General features: G+C 41.2%; 1 protein-coding gene across 1 annotated transcript in view; it reads right to left on the bottom strand.

The window, feature by feature from the left end:
* Positions 1-2,567: 2,567 nt before the first annotated feature.
* Positions 2,568-17,869, bottom strand: part of LOC149455561 (cytochrome P450 2K4-like) — a 41,755-nt gene continuing 26,453 nt past the window's right edge. The window contains exons 7-9 of the mRNA XM_089686011.1: positions 13,530-13,714; positions 11,942-12,083; positions 2,568-3,529 (exon numbers count right to left, since the gene is read on the bottom strand). Of these exons, the coding sequence (XP_089542137.1) occupies positions 3,345-3,529; positions 11,942-12,083; positions 13,530-13,714 (512 nt within the window). The 3' untranslated portion in view covers positions 2,568-3,344. The remainder of the gene's footprint in view (positions 3,530-11,941; positions 12,084-13,529; positions 13,715-17,869) is intronic.

The following is a 17,869-nucleotide window of genomic DNA, read 5'->3' as shown; positions in this document are numbered from 1 at the left end:
AATCCATGGATTCTTGCCACTGGAATCTGGTGGATGCAGCCAAACAGCTTTGTAATGGAGGACTTCAAAACATTGCACTAGAAGGTAAATGGGTTGTGTTTAGCAGGCAGATCTGCCTATGGAACGTGATGGTGGGGGTAATTTTTTCCACACTAAAAGCATGAATGCCACAGCATAGGTATCCCCTTCCGCTGCCTTTGAAGCATAAGGGGAAGTGGTTAGGGAAGTGCTAAAAAAACACAGGAGAACCAAGTGTTTTTACCACCCCCCTCCCCTTCCCTGACACAAATGTAAATGGGGCCAAAAAGAAAGTATCTCATGGTGCTTATGTGATCATCATCATTTTGTGCTCAATATCACACAGAACAGATACTGGGGTACACTACCAGTGCAAACACTCTGCAGCCATGAATGATACTCTTGCGAGCTGTGTGTGTATTACATTATATATGTACCTCGGTAGGAGGTTGCCTGTGCAGCCAAGAAACTCTGCAGCCTGTTGCCACTGTCTGGATGATGATCCCTATATGGTTGCACTGACTGTATCCACCACAATCCCTCACATCACCGCCATCTACAACCCCACCCTCTGCCCTCAGGACTTTAAGTGATGCAGGCAGGCATCTATTGCCTATCACTCCAACAAGGACAGAGGCTGGAGACCAGGGGCGGACTGACAACTCATGGGGCCCCCGGGCAATAGGAGATCATGGGGCCCCTGTGTCTTTGCCCAAACTCAAAAAAGCCTATGAAAAAGGTACCAGGGGCATCTCATGGGGCCCCCTACTGACCCCGAGCCCTTGGGCAGTTCCTGAGTTTCCAAATGGTCAGTCCGCCCCTGCTGGGGACTGGAAATTTAAACTTAATAGCCGGCTGTCTATACCCCCAAATTAAAGAGTCCCTGCTCTGCTACCACCTCCTGGGTCCCACCAATGAAATGATGGGACCCAAAAAAATGTTATCTGTTTACTGGAAAGCCTAGGAGCCGGTCAAGCAATAAAAACTGCCTGTATATCATAATGTAATATAAAGCTGCATGGGTCCTCCTGTCAAACCGATGGGGGCCTGGGCCCCCTACAGCAGGACCAGTGGCACCCCCTTATCAATGGCCCTGCCCACACCCACTGTCACATTTTAAAAATAGTGCAGCTGTGCGGGGCTCCATGTCATTCATTCATTCACAGCTATCTGTGAATGGGAGCACTACAAGTACTGTCAGCCATCGCGGCTGAAGGCTTGTAGTTTGCAATGAACTGCAAGGGTGTTGATGAGCACCTTCATAGTTCATTCACAAGCCCTTCAGCTTGCAAACATTCAGCCCATATCAGAGGTACAAACTGAAAGCTGCAGAGCTTGTCTACAGAAACCTGACATTGCACCCTTAATCAACTGATCAGCTCTGCTAACTCCACAAAGAAAACATAATAAATATAAATTTTTTACCTGCAAAAATATGTGCATTTATTTTTTTTTCTGCAAAAATGTGAACTTTGCTTTTAAAATAAGCCATAATATAATTTTTTGGTGTAACCTAGAATGTACCCTATAACTGCTGTGATACTTCTTCCTTTACTGCTGCTGTATTATCCTTCTGCAGTGTGACAGGGTTAAACTGAATATTCATTAACATGGAAATGCAGGAGTGTGTCCAGTGCAGGGGGCAGCCATCTTGGCTGGACATGATTCGATCCTAATGTCACAAATCAAGAAGGGGGGGGGGGGGGTCTGCGTTCTTTAGTTGAAGGAGGGGACTGCTGGCAAGAAGCAACCAGGTGTGTGGGGAAAAGACAGAGCTGCTGCTGGCTGAACAGAACCCTGCCATTTTCATTGACTACAACTGGGAGAGAGACCTCATAGAAGACTCTCATCATGCGGGACCTTGCCTGAGAGTCCTGGACCTTTCTCCCTGAGAGAGTGTGAGGTGTGATTTGGATACCTGGAGGGATCAGATTGTACTAGAGAACACCCCCATTGCTTGTAAGGAAGGAAGAGAGGGACTGTCTAAGGACAATAAAGGAGAGATATCACAGCAACTCTGTCTGAGGATTTGAACTAAACCATAGCATGTGCCTGGATTCCATGAAGAGGGTGTTCTGTGTCTGGGAAGAGTCTAACACTGCACAAGTTAATTGGGTTTCAAATAGGAAATGTTTTGTTTTCTTTAAGGGCCCCAACTTTGCCAGCCAACATTTTTTTTTCCTTATATCAATCACTGGCCAGTGTGATAAAACAGGGACTGTTATAACTAGTTAGGTCAGTCTTAATTTACTGTTTCTAGGTAAATGCAGTTCAATTCTGTTAATTAGTGTTGAATACTGCAAGTGTTCAACCATATCTCTCAGAGTAATGTTGTTGTGTTAGTATACGTACATCTGCTAATCCCTTCTTCTTTTAGACTATGCTTGACCTAATAGGGTATTTGAAATACGTCAAGATGTGTCGGTAAATACTGGGTGAGTAAGGTGTTTCATCGTCAGGTGTGCACAGAAATGACAAAACAATCTAGTGGCTCCTCTGTAAATAGCTCAATATAGGGTAGATACTAACATACAGTTAAAAGCAGTATAAACAGTTATGTACTTTATTTATTTTGAACAATACACTACAGCTAAAAAAGAGGAAGATTTGAAGATTGGAGGGGCATATGCATTTGGGTCCAAAAGAGGGATTGGACCTGGAAATTGAACAGAATGAAGCACTGTAATAGGTACAGATGCAGTTGTCAAAGTTCAGGTATGGGTCATCTAAGATCTTTACCTTTAATTTCCTGCACTGACTTTCATCAACAGCTATCCACAGGACTCAGTAATGTCAGAGCAGATATGCTGCATTAAACCTATTGTGGTCCAAGCATTAATGGACATGGACATGCACGTGTTGTGCCTTGCAATTAACTCATAGATTCGCAGACAGCTACTGAAAGCTCTCAAACTCTCCAGATAAGCAAACCTGAAGATTTTGGATCTCCTCTTCTTTGTAATGGCACCCTCAGAGCACATTGGTAAGGGAGGAACTGTAATGTACAGAATAACTAATCAACAACTACAGCATCTGCAGACGTCAACTCATATCAGCACAGTAATGCTGCTTTGCACATTTTGTGGTCCACTGATTTACAGACATGGGCAGATGTGGTGTGTAATTATCTCAGAGAAAAACAGAGGCCAGTATGCAGAAGCTAGAGGCTGTATTAATCAGTGCAGGAGAGCAGACCTGAACAACCCTGATGTTCTCTTTTGGGTATGGGCACCCTTGGAGCATATTGGTAGGGGAGTAGTAGCAATGTACAGCACTACTGAGCAGTGAAAATTAAGGAAACACAAGGAGCTGTGACAATTCATTTTTTAGTAGGACCGTGGAACACAGCAGATCTTAGGTGATAATGGCGTAACTGTTAAACCAGTTGCAGGTTTCACATGGAAGTTGGTCACACCAGGCGCAGCACAAATCGTAAATTTCTGCATTAAGCTGGTGAAGAAAAGGAACAGCTCCATTTTTGCCAGTGTTTCTCCAGGGCAAGACCTTCGTCCTATGGAAATCAGAGAGGAAAGTTTGTCAGAGTTTATGAAGGCTTCCTATAAGATTTAAATAATAAAAATCAGTTTATTTATATACATGTGTTTTTGTATAATGCTTACATTTTTGTGATTTTTACATACTTATTTTACCATATCATATCTATTATGACACTACATGCTCATAGACACATAGAAGAGTGATCTCAGAAAAAGGCCAATTGGTAAATTCATTGAATAATGACTGACAGTTGCTTGGGAGCACATGCAGGCTCGGCAGCTTGTCTTCTTGGCCTCACCAATATTTTATGAACCTGTGGAATTGCTGAGTATCAGAGATATACTGTACATCAGAGCCACATTCTGGGCTTTGTTTGAACAGAGTTCCAACACTCAGTGGTGTCCTCTGGAATTGTAACCATCTCACCACAGAAGCAACAAGAGTGGCAAAAGAATTGGAAGCAACAGTGGAGAGAGCTGGCCCGCTAGCTAGTCTAAAAGTTTATTCTCACAGAACATTTTCCTCATCTTTTTCTCAGCAATAGTCGATCATTCACCACATTCAGGCAGAGGATTACCTTGTACAAATTAACGGCTGTGTGATGGTTATTACAAACACATGGCTGGATAGGTCCATTCAGGATCAATTTAGAAGTCTTCTATGTCTGCCAAGCAGATAAGAAGGCAGACTCCAAAATCTAAATGTGGAAGGGTCTGTATATGTGAAGACAATGGCTGATGCATAGCTACTGATTTTCCAAACTTGGAATACTTCATATGTAGACCAATTTTTAGAATTACCCCCTAAAGGAAAATAACATCTTGGACCAAGTATATACAAATATCCTGAAGCATACAAAGCTGCCTTGTTGCCACATCTTGGTCTATCAGATCACATCTCACTGGTGCTGATTCCATCTCACATACCTCTAATCTTCAGAACAAGCCCAGTTATTAAAACTGTTCAGGTCTGGAGTGAGGAAGCCATCTCAGGACTGCTTTAAAATAACAGACTCGGACATTCTTGCACAAAGCTGGCAAGTTTTTTGTCCAAAATGTTTGTTTCAGGTCCCCATTACTGGGGTCAAATTGACATTCATTTTTGACCACAGTAACAAGAAAAATTTGAAGGAGCGGGATGGAAAATTTTTCTTGAACGAATAAAAAAGTCACATTACTGTGATAAAATGCATAAGGGCGGAGCTTTGGGTGATGTATTTATGAGCAGACCAGGAAGTACCTGGAGGTCCCATGTAAGTATACTGGCTGTATATGTACTGTTTAAGAAAACTATGACTGTATTTATGTGAACTGGTAATAGGTGCACTAAAATATGTGAGTGGATTTATAGTATGATTCTCTTAACCACTTTTTGACTGGGCTATAGCTGAAATTTGGCTACAGAGTGGTCGGCTGGTTCTGGGAGGGTGTCTATTGATGTCCTCCCAGAACCCTGCCCCCCTGTGAACCCCTGGGGCATTCATCCGGATTGCTCTGTGATCTGTGTCCCTCGGACACAGTTGATCACAGAGAGATGTAAAGGGCCAATCATAGTGGCCCTTTACCACATGATCAGCTGTGTCCAATCACAGCTGATCATAGTGTAAATAGACTTTCTGGTTATTGGCAGTCTTCTGCTCATGCTCTATGGCAGGATGAGGAGAAGAGAGCTGCTAAACAGTGATTCTCACAGAATATCTACACTGATAGTCAGGGCACTGATCATCAGTGCCCTGGTCATCAGTGCAGCCCCATAAGTGCCAACCAGTGCCCATCCGTGCTACATATATGTGTCCATCAGTGTTGCTTATCAGTGCCCATCAGTTCTGCCTATCAGTGCCCATCATTGTTGCCTATCAGTGCCGAATATCAGTGCCTATCAGTTCCCATCAGTGCCATCTATCAGTGCCAGCAGTGCTGCCTATAAGTCCACATCAGTGCCGCATATCAGTGCCCATTAAGGCCACACATCAGTGCAGCCTCATCAGTGCTCATCAGTGCCCAACAGTGCTGCCTAATCAGTGCCCCCTATTCAAAGCCCATCAGTGCAGCCTATTGGTGCCCATAAGTGCAGCCTCATCAGCGCAAAAAAATTGCAAAATCTTATAATAGAAACTAAGAATATGGTTACAGTGTTGCATGACCATGCAATTGTCATGCAAGGTGCAACAGCACTGAAAGCTGAAAATTGGCCTGGGCAGAAAGGGGTAAAAGTACCTGGTAGGCAATTGGTTAATAAGTGTGGTTTTAAATGGATGTATTTTTTATACTTTGAATGAGTCTTACTGGGAATAAGGGGAAAAAAGATGTTATGGACCTCTGTGTAGGTCATGTTTCTAAGGTGAGGGCACATATGCTTTGAAGAGCACTATAGGCGGAGGTGGATTACACTGTGAAGAGTGTTGCACAAGATATCCAAAAGTTTTTAATACATTAAAATACATTGGAGCGTACCTAAAATTATCGAAACTTTCAGGGTCCATTCACACTGGCTTAAGAAATGCTGCTTCTACAGGAGTTTTGCATTTTGTCTGTAAAGGCAGCTCAATGTTATCCTATGTGTTCATGCACATTAGAATGTTTAGAGGCATATTTTAAGCTCAGTGTTTAGAGGCAGAAAAAAAAATCCTTCTGGTTAGTGTTTTTGAGAGGCGTTTTCTGGCAGAAATAAATGCTAAACACTCCTAAACGCATGTACAAAAACAGTCTATATGAGTGTTCTATTCTGCCAACAGAACTGGTATTTTTAAGTCCAATGTGGACCCTCAAGAATAAAGAGAAGAAGATATTTTGAATGGATACTGTTCCCACTGAATACTGTGTAGCGCTTTGAGTGTGGGTGCGGTGCTTAGTATTGTTTTTTGTTTTTCATATAATATTGCATTTTTTGTTGTTTTTTTGCTGTACTATTCTAAAGTTTAATTTACAGAAGTGCATACGGTTTTCATTCAGGAAGTTCTATTCACTCCAAAATTGAATATTAAAAGCAAATTCAATTTTTAAGTACTTAAGAACGACATTTGGAAAGTCATCGGATGTACTAGCAAAAAGCTTTATGTCTGTTTTGGCCTATATACACTCCGTACTGAGACTGTATTAGCCATTAAATCATTAAAGTGTTTCCACTTCCACAAAATCTTAGAGAACAATATGCTACCTTTCAATCAGGCGACTTTATGGCCTACAGCAGTGGTCGGCAAGCCGCGGCTCGCGAGCCACATGCGGCTCTTTACCCAGTCTAATGCGGCTCTTCTGTGTGCCGGGCGCCTGCTCCCCTCCCTCCTTTCGGTCGGCCGCTCCCCTGCCTCCTCTCGGTTGGCAGCCCCAAAAGTCCGCGCGGACCTTTTAATCCGGCCTGCGGATGTGGCTGTCAGGATGTGTGTAGGCGGGGCAGCGTGCCGAACGTGAGGGGAGGGGAGCTAGGCTCCTCTCACAGTCCGCCCTGAAGACCCGAACGGCGCGGGAAGACAGCGAGAGGAACGCAAAAGGTAAGTGAATTGACACGGGGGACTTGGCTTACTAGAAGGGGGGGGGAATAGTACTGTGGGGGATGAAATACTATATGAGGGATGAATTACTTTATGAGGGATGAAATACTATATGGGGGGATGAAATACTATATGGAGGGATGAAATACTATATGAGGGATGAAATACTTATATGAGGGATGAATTACTATATGAGGGATGAATTACTATATGAGGGATGAAATACTATATGGGGGGATGAAATACTATATGGGGGGATGAAATACTATATGAGGGATGAATTACTATATGAGGGATGAAATACTATATGGGGGGATGAAATACTATATGAGGGATGAAATACTATATGGGGGATGAATTACTATATGAGGGATGAATTACTATATGAGGGATGAATTACTTTATGAGGGATGAAATACTATATAGGGGGATGAAATACTATATGAGGGATGAAATACTATATGAGGGATGAATTACTATATGAGGGATGAAATACTATATGAGGGGATGAAATACTATATGGGGGGATGAAATACTATATGGGGGATGAAATACTATATGAGGGATGAAATACTATATGAGGGATGAAATACTATATGAGGGATGAATTACTATATGAGGGATGAAATACTATATGGGGGGATGAAATACTATATGGGGGGATGAAATACTATATGGGGGGATGAAATACTATATGAGGGATGAATTACTATATGAGGGATGAAATACTATATGGGGGGATGAAATACTATATGGGGGGATGAAATACTATATGAGGGATGAATTACTATATGAGGGATGAAATACTATATGGGGGGATGAAATACTATATGAGGGATGAATTACTATATGAGGGATGAAATACTATATGGGGGGATGAAATACTATATGAGGGATGAAATACTATATGGGGGGATGAAATACTATATGAGGGATGAAATACTATATGGGGGGATGAAATACTATATGAGGGATGAAATACTATATGAGGGATGAATTACTATATGGGGGATGAAATACTATATGAGGGATGAAATACTATATGAGGGATGAAATACTATATGGGGGATGAAATACTATATGGGGGATGAAATACTATACGGGGGATGAAATACTATACGAGGGATGAAATACTATACGGGGGATGAATTGCTATGGGGGATGAATTACTATATGGGGGATGAATTACTATATGGGGGATGAATTACTATATGGGGGATGAATTACTATATGGGGGATGAATTACTATGGGGGATGAATTACTATGGGGGATGAATTACACTATGGGGGATGAATTACACTATGGGGGATGAATTACTATATGGGGGATGAATTACTATGGGGGATGAATTACTATATGGGAGATGTATTTTCAGTTTTAAAAATGTGGCTCTCAAAATAAATTTCAATCATGGTTTTGGCGAGATTTGGCTCAGTTGAAAAAAAAGGTTGCCCACCACTGGCCTACAGGAAAGTAAATAGCATTTGCCCAGCCTTGATAAATTCTGGACAAATTTTGCTTAATATTGTGATTTTCTTACAACCACGAGCTCTGAAAAATCTAAAAAATTTTTTTAATAGACCCCTAATAAATTAGTGTAATGGTGTGATTCTGAATATAGGTCTGCTACTTTCTTCTGAAACCTTTCATGTGTAGATCAAACGCCCAATGGTAGGCAGGTAAAACAGTACTTTTTTGTGAGGGTTCTCAATAATTCAGATCATTACATGCTGACACTGTATCTAGTAATAGGGCAGTATAACTCCAGTTGAATGTGATCAACTATTAATAGACAGTATGGGGTTTATTTACTAAAGCTGGAGAGTCCAAAATCAGACTCCCTTCTGCATAGAAACCAATCAGCTTCTAACCTCAGCTTGTTCAATGAAGCTTTGGCAATGCAACCTGGAAGCTGATTTCTGGTTTCTATGCAGAAGGGAGTCTGATTTTGGACTCTCCAGCTTTAGTAAATAAACCCCTATGTATTTCCCATCAATTTATTCAGCGTTTTACACATATACACTCACCTACCACTTTATTAGGTACACCTGTTCAATTGCTTGGTAGCACAAATTGCTAATCAGCCAATCACATGGCAGCAACTCAATGCATTTAGGCATGTAGACGTGGTAAGGACAACTTGCTGAAGTTCAAACTGAGTATCAGAATGGGGAAGAAAGGGGATTTAAGTGACTTTGAACGTGGTGTGGTTGTTGGTGCCAGATGGGCTGGTCTGAGTATTTCAAAAACTGTTGATCTACTGGAATTTTCATGCACAACAATCTCTAGCAATAGTTGTGCAGACGAAAATGCCTTGTTGATGTCAGAGGTCCGAGGAGAATGGGCAACTGGTTTGAGATGATAGAAAGGCAACAGTAATTCATGTTAATATGGACCAAAATCTCTGTAGAATGTTTCCAACACCTTGTTGAATCTATGCCATGAAGATGTAAGGCAGATCTGAAGGCAAAAAGGGTCCAAGCCGGTATTAGCAAGGGGTACCTAATAAAGTGATCAGTGAGTGTATACTGTGCATTCACATCAGTCCCTCCTTCAAGGAGCTTAGTCTAAGGTCCCTAACTCACATTCATACACACATACTAGGGCCAATTTAGACAGGAGCCAATTAACCTACCAGCATACCTTTGGAGTGTGGGAAGACACCAGAATACCTAGAAGAAACCCATGCAGGTACAGGAAGAACATGCAAACTCCAGGCAGGCGTTGTCATGGTTGGGATTCAAACCGACGACCCTAGTGCTACTAGGTAAATACTAACCACTTAACCACTTTTCATGTGGTTTCCTAAACAAAAAAAGCAAGAAACTGCCATCATCTAGTTATCTCTATTAGTCTGTTTTTCACTAAAACTGGAGAGTGCAAAATCTGCTGCAACTCTCCACAAAAACCAATCAGCTTTCAGGTTTTCTTGCCTAAGCGTAATTGAACAAACTGAAATTAGAAGCTGATTGGCTACCACACACAGCTGCGCCAGATTCTGAGTGCACCAATTTTAGTAAATCCACCCCTTTGCCTGATGGTTCAATGAACTATAGTAAGGTGCATCGGGCTAGGCAGAGTTCACAACCATAGTAGGTTGCTTTGTCAAATATTTCACTCTTCTTTGATTAAGATAGCCAGCAGGAACACGTTCTATTCTGACATGTTTCATGCTAGGCTCAGTGCTTAAGAATTCACTGTGGCTAGTGCAAAATATGCCAGAATAACAACCTGTTCCTGATGGCTATTTTAACCATTTGCCGCCCGGCCTATAGCCGTTGGCGGCCGCAAAAATGCTTTAGGTTTCCGGGGTGTACGCCATTTGGTGTCCTCCCGCACATGTGCAGTTCGCGCGGTTGCAGAGCCTCGCAGCAGTGCGATCTGTCACCGGCCGAGTACCTCGGACACGGCCGATGACAGATCTGAGTACAGGCCCCTGTTGTCGGTACCATGTGACCTGCCGTGACCAATCACAGCAGGTCACATGACAGTTGTATACAATGGATGGCTTCATTCATGCCACCCATCGTATACTAGTGCCTAGCTGTGAATGGTCACAGCAGGTCACATGGACATGTCATGTGATTAGCTGTGGCCAAATCACAGCTAAGCACAAAAAAAAAAAAAAAAACCTGAATGACATTCAGGTAAATGCTTGCTTATAGCAAAGTAATTCTTTGCTATAGGCAAATTGTGTAAAAAAAAAAAAAATACTGATCACTTCCCCAAAGTAGTACAATGTTACTATGGTAACATTGCACTACTTTGGTCTTAGTAAAATATGAAAAAAAAATCTTAAAAAAAATAAAAACAAATGTAATAAAAAAAAAAAAAAAAAAAAAAAAATATGTATATATATATTTTTTTTCATACTGTCACCAGTCAGTGTCCCTGTTCACCGCCATGCGAGTTATATGATGATGCTGTACTGCACTGGTGACAGTATGTAAAAAAAAAAAATTGTGAAAATAATTTTTTTATTTTTTTCATTTTCCGACAAATTATGACAAAAAAAATACAACTTCAAAAAACTCGCCATTCCTCTTATGAAGTACGTCGGACTGTCTACTTTGCAAAAAGGGGTCATTTGGGGGATATCTGTACTGTTCTGACATTCTTGGAAATCAAGAAATTAGATTGGCCGTCAGTACTTCAGGATTGATCAATATTCAGATCTATACCATAGTTTGTGAACTCTATAACTTTCCTACAAACTAAAAAAAACATCCTAATTTGGGTTATTTTCACCAAAGACATGTAGCAGAATACATCTTGGCCTAAATTTATGAAGAACAATTATTTATTTGTAAACTTTTATAACAGAAACAAAGAAAAACGTGTTTTTTTTCAAAATTTTTGGTCTTTTTTGTTAATTTAGCAAAAAATAAAAACCCTGGCAGTGATTAAATACCACCAAAAGAAAGCTCTAGTTGTGTGAAGAAAATGATAAAATTTTAGTTTGGGTACAATGTTGTATTGACTGCGCAATTGTCATTCAAAGTGTGAGAGCGCTGAAACGTGAAAAATGGCCTGGGCAGGAAGGTGTAAAATTGCCCGGTATTGAATTGGTTAATAAAGGGAGAATATTATTTTGCATCTCAGTGTGCATCATTCCTTTTTCTGGTACAATAGGTTAGTTTGTATTTTATTAGCACATTCTGCTTTGTCGGATCTGAGGGAACTCTAGAAGAAGTTAGGAATAGTGTTCAGGCAACTGTGGAATTGGCACCATGCTGTCAAACTATCCTGTGACATTATATACTGCATTGTCCATATGACCTGATGAATGCACTGGACCATGTGCCATTTGGTTTTGGCTACTCTATCAGACCAAAATGAGTGAGGGGTGTTTGGCAGATGTAAGACATGAGCTATGTGCTTTACAGTATAGGCATAGTTATGAAAATATTTTCCATATTTGCTGTCACACATATTACCTGCTGAAAAGGGCATGAAAGCCTCCTTCTTCACAAATGCTCCTTGTGAATCAAGGAAATGTTCTGGATAGAAGGACTCTGGCCTTTCAAATTGGGTTTTATCGTATAATACAGATTCTAGAAGAGGAACAATGTACGTTCCCTAAAAGAAAGGTGGAAATAAACATTTTTAAAAATTATACTAGAATACCTTCAGAATACCTTCAGATTGTTTGGGCTTCTGAACTTGATCATTTTTTAACTTACTAAAAAATATTTTTAAATTGGGGTCTAATACCATGCCATAGCAAATGTTAATTGTTGGAGCTAGCAAAAGAATATTCAGCAATTCAACTTCTTCTGTCACCTCTTTGCTTTCATCCTCCCCTTAGACAGGGAATCAGCATCATCAACTCTCTCCAGAGAAGATAATAAAGGAAGAAACAAACTGACCTTACTGACTGGAGGAGGTATGTGCCTCACAAAAATGGATGTCCAAAATTAATAATTCAGTAAACTGTACTTCAACAATGTAATTAAAATGTGTTTAAACATAAAAAACAAAACTGTAATATCTAATTTAATAATGCAGCTTAACAGTCTTTAGATGTGGTGGCTGCATTTGCATTTATTTTTTTTTCAGCAAGTACAGAATATACCCACTGATCTTGACAGAAATGCAGTGCCCTTGTCATTTCCTTTGAGCTGAAAGGAAATCACAAACTCCGGTATTATATTAGTGCAAACTACTAATCACATAAATTCACCATAAAAAGGCAGAAATGTTTGAATTCCAGCCTGTGTGACATGGCTCCCTCCCAGGGGCGGACTGACCATTTGGAAACTCGGGCGCTGCCCGAGGGACCGGGGTAAGTATGAGGCCCCATGAGATGCCCCTGGTACCTTTTTCATAGGCTTTTTTGAGCTTGGGCAAGTACACAGGGGCCCCATGATCCTCTATTGAGGGCCTGGGGTCAGTAGGGGGTTCCATGAGATGCACCTGGTACCTATTTCATAGGCTTTTTTGAGCTTGGGCAAGGACACAGGGGCCCCATGATCCTCTATTGAGTGCCTGGGGTCAGTAGGGGGTTCCATGAGATGCCCCTGGTACCTTTTTCATAGTTTTTTTTGAGCTTGGGCAAGGACACAGGGGCCCCATGATCCCTTATTGAGGGCCTGGGGTTAGTAGGGGGCTCCATGAGATGCCCCTGGTACTTTTTTCATAGGCTTTTTTGAGTTTGGGCAAGGACACAGGGGCCCCATGATCCCCTATTGCCCGTGGGCCCTATGAGTTGTCAGTCCGTCCCTGCTCCCTCCATAGATACAATGGAGAAATATAGACATGAAGGGACTGGAACTGTAGTATTTACAGGATCACCAGGTGAAAATAAAGGGAAATAAGCCTGGGAAAAAAAAAAAAACAAAAAAAACAAATGCAACCACAACATAGTAAGCTGCAGTACATAACATTTTGGGGGTGACAATGTGATTTAAATGTTTTACTAGAGCTGCATTTTAATTATGCTGAAATTAGCAAAAGATGCTACAAAATTACAAGTACTTTAATGTGCACCAGAAAATAAAAAAAAACAATACCAGTAAAAATGACCTTTGGTAGATGGTAACCCTGGAATGTTATATCTCTGGTAGTTTCTCGGGGAAGATTCATAGGTAAGACATTGGCAAATCTCTGTGTCTCGTGAATGACTGCATTTGTGTAGGGCATGTTCTTACGATGATCGATCCGTGGCTGAGCCATTCCAATCACTCGATCAATTTCCTCATGTACACGTTCTAAAGAAAATCATAGGATCATAAAATTACAGTTGACAATAAAATTGATGACTGAATTAAATGTATAGACATTTATTGGTGTGATATACTTCCATTAAAAGGTTCTTTACCTTAATGCAGAGAATGTATTAAAGTAAAAAAAACCTTTACAACCACTTTATACATTTATTTTGTGTATGTTTGTTTGAAGAGCACTATTGGTGGAGGGGGTTTGGCTCTTTGCTACTGTCAGAGTGCCTCTCTCTGTGGGATGCAAAATCGCAGTCCAGCTAACCCCCTAGACCCAATGTAGTCAGCAATTATGTTGTGCTTAAAATGTCTGTGAATGATGTCTACAGCTAGGCCTGGCTGCTGTGATTTAAAAAAACTAATTTTAGAAATTGAAAGAGCAGTTGATCAGCAGAGGGGATCCAGTCACAATCAGAAATTGCAGCAAAGAGATTCTTATGCAACACCTCATTTAAGTGTCACGTATTGTGCTTCTTGTGGTATGGTGTCAGTAGATTGATAATTTTTTCCCTTATATCTGAGATCTAATAGTGTGGTCACCCAATAATGATTACTCTTTAGTGAACCAAATGCTTGAGTCTTTGTATTGGTATTTGAGCATAAAAGGTACTGCATGTAGCAGAGAAATCATATATCCCCTTCCCAGTCTCGACCCACTCTAATACAACTCATTTAATATTTGGGAGGGATGAAACATCACCCTTGAAGCCTGACCTTATTTCCTCCTCTATATCGCCGCTAGCATGCCAACCCCTTTCTTCCCTGTGTTCTTCCTCTGCCTCCTGCTGCCTCTTTACATTGTACATGTGCTGATGGAGGAAGAGATGTCCTTCTGGGCAAAATAATGGCAACTAGGGTATTGCCTTCTGGACAAAAATAGATGTTGGGTACCTGCCACTGTGTTGTGGCATAGGCCATAAACTTTCAGAAAGAAGTGATTCCATGAACTGGAATTGAAGCAATTGGTAATACAATGCTGGGTATGGGGTGATTTGCACTTTTTTCCATTTTAACAGCTGTTGAAGGGACACCTGTGTGGTCAAATTTGCTTCTAAGGATGGTGGGCTGGGGTTAGGAGACTTATGGTGAGGTTAAAGCCTAAGCTTGTAGTTGCCAGTGAGATTGCAGTGGCCTCTAATTCCTCCAGTGACTTATGGCCAGTCTTTGGGTTGATGACAGAATTAGAAGAGGAGATAGAAAATGGAAGTAGTAGCTCTTTACATCTGGGAGAAAAGCTTTGTGAACTACTTCACTATCTTCCATGCAATGAGTCAGTGGCGGAGTGAAAAAAAAACACTTTGGTTTCTCAGAGTGTCTGGTGGGGTGAAAAAAACACTCTGTCTCTCTGTGTGTCAAATCACATTATAGAAGGAAAAGTTGACAGAGAAGACTGAGGAGGAGGTGAAGGAGAGGAGGGAGGAGAAGGTGGAGGAGGAGAAGAAGGTGGAAGAGGAGAAGAAAGGGAAAGAGGTGGAAAAGGTCACATTTGCAAAATTTCCCACATACAGTACTACCTCCATGTATCAGCACTTCTACCCCTCCTTTTAGGCTTGCCTGACATGTTTTGGGGTTAGGGAGACTGTGGACATAGGATTCTATGTTTATTCATTGTTGCTACCTGCCCTTCCCCCAAATTATAGAATTACCCCCTTCCATTTGCAGCTATCTTACCCTCCATCGCCTTTTGAAAGGATTAGAAGCCTGACCCCCTTTGAAAGTCAATGTAGACATAGACCCCATGCTCCGGGCTTAATTTCCCTGGTCTACTCTTCCATTATTTCTCATAGAACTCCTCCAGTCCATTGTTATCATCAGCGTTGGCAGTCCGAACTTGGGGGCACTATAGATCAGCAGGATTGGCGGATCATGACCCAACAATTATCCAAATGTTCTAGGAATGTTATCATTCTAGAAAAAGCATACAAGGTTCTTTATAGATGGTATTACACGCCTGCTCGTCTGGCTCGTTTTATTCCCACATAATCCCCGACTTGCTTTCGAGGTTGTCAGCAGACAGGTACCATGGTCCATATTTGGTGGACTTGCCCCAAGGTGTGCAGATTGTGGATCAGAGTTTATGCCCTTCTCCGCACTATGTTCCACACAGACATTAAACGCAACCCGTACGAAGCGCTGTTATTTAAACCATTAGTGGGCCTACTTCATCCTGAATGGCAGCTGGCATCGCACTTGTTCATGGCCACCAAGCTGACGATTGTGAGAGCTTGGAAGACTCCCCTCCTGAGCTTTGAGGCTGTCAAAAACCAGATGAACTTTATAATGGTCAATGAAAAATTGACAGCTATACTGTTAGACACCCATACAACATTTTTACAGAAATGGCATCCTTGGCTTAATATAGCTCAACCGTGAAGATTCGACCAGTCTTTTTTGTTGTTGGTGTCTGTTTGTTTGTCTCCTTTCTCTTCGCTCCTTTCTTTCCTCTTGTCTAGTCTGTCTTCTTCAGGTCATTTGTGCTGATTGTGATTCCTGTTTTGAGTCCCGTACCAGCAATACTGCACCCATGTGCTGGACTCCTTTGAGAGCCCTGCGTGTTAAGTACCTCTCTGTACTCAGAGAGGCTCCTTCTCCTATTCATCTCGCATTCTGTATGCTGATTCTGCAACAATTTTTCCTGAGAGTTTATTATGTTATTAGTCTCTAAATGTCTATCATTTTTGCAATTTATTGTCTTTTCTTTCTGTACGGCACTTACGTAAGCAGTTTATTTTCATGTTTTCTCATCAGTACATATTCTGTATTATCCATCAAATCTTTTGTATGTTATATTCCTGCTGGTCATTGCATATGTTCTTGACTGATTCTCTGCTGTTTCCTATTCTATAATAAAATTCTTTGTAAAAGAAAGGATTAGAAGCCTAAGATGGTAGGCTTTCCCCCTGCAGATATGATTGCAGTGAAATAAATAAATGTATTAAAAAAATACAACTTACTACTGCTTTTTTGGGAAAATTTAGCTGGCAAAGCAGAGGAATTGTAGTCATGCATGGCATCTGCTGCGTGCAGCGCAACCACTATTAATACCAAAAAATACATTAAAAATATATATTTTTTGCAAACCCAGATAGCAGCTGATGCCTTTTGACGCTGCTCTGTCTAGCCTCTGTATAATATTTATGCTCATTAAATAATTATACCTATCAAATGACAAACTATCATTTCTATTTAAAATTAAAAGTTGTCTCATTTATCCCTCGTATACTGTGGCCTAAACAAGCTGCTTACATACTGTCCAGCCACTGAACAATATTTGTGACTAATGTCTCTTAAATGCTGTAATACTATATTTGTTATTATAGATAAAGCCTGGCTTGTCCGCCGGTGCTTCCCTGCACTTTAAGAGTTTCAGAAGCTGGAAGGCAGGCGGGGTGTTAGGGTCATGTGACCGCCATGGTTCACCATCACAGCGGTCACATGATCGGAAAAGGTCCCAATCACAAGGGGAGATCAAGACCTTTCCGTGAGTCATGGACATATGTGCTGGGAGCGTGCAGGGCTCGCGCTCTCAGCACATATGTATTTTCTAATGGTACGCAAATGTGCGGCTGCTCGGAGTCAAGGCCCAGACGCCAAGAGGCCGCATATTTGCATGTGCTCGGCGTCTAGGGGTTAAATCTGCAGTTGCCGTGGTGTGCACATATGATCAGTTATGACACCAGCCATTTGGGGGCTTGAAAGTTCAGTTGAAAGTTGACATAAGCACATTGGCAACTATCACAAGAAGCAGTAAATTTGTAAACCGATTTAAAGGTTTCCAAAAACAGTTAAATTCAAGGCATGATAGCTGTCACAAGTTTTTGTGCCCTCAACTGGTCTGTAAAGCCATCAAATGGCTAGTGTCATCTCCCAAGCATGTAATTGGTGTTTTTTCCATATGGTCCTCAAAGTCTTGTTAAAAGGACCCTCTCCTGAATGTTTCTGAATATTGCCTTTATATACCAACTGGCTTGATTTCATTCCTGATGTTACTGTATAACCTTTACTCTGTGATCTCCTCCTTCATTGCTCTCTTCCTTTCACTCGCTTACCTCTTTTCTCCCGCTTCGCCTTCCCATTCTATGTTTTGTCATTATGATGTGGCCCTAATGTCAATTACCTTATGGGGGTTATTTAATAAAACTGCCT

The sequence above is a fragment of the Staurois parvus genome, unplaced genomic scaffold (assembly GCF_062004578.1).
Source record: "Staurois parvus isolate SC_StPar_1 unplaced genomic scaffold, SC_StPar_1.0 ptg000390l, whole genome shotgun sequence".
NCBI classification, from domain to species: Eukaryota; Metazoa; Chordata; class Amphibia; order Anura; family Ranidae; genus Staurois; species Staurois parvus.
Note: the sequence above shows the minus strand (reverse complement) of the source record. Positions and strands in the feature narration are given on the sequence as shown.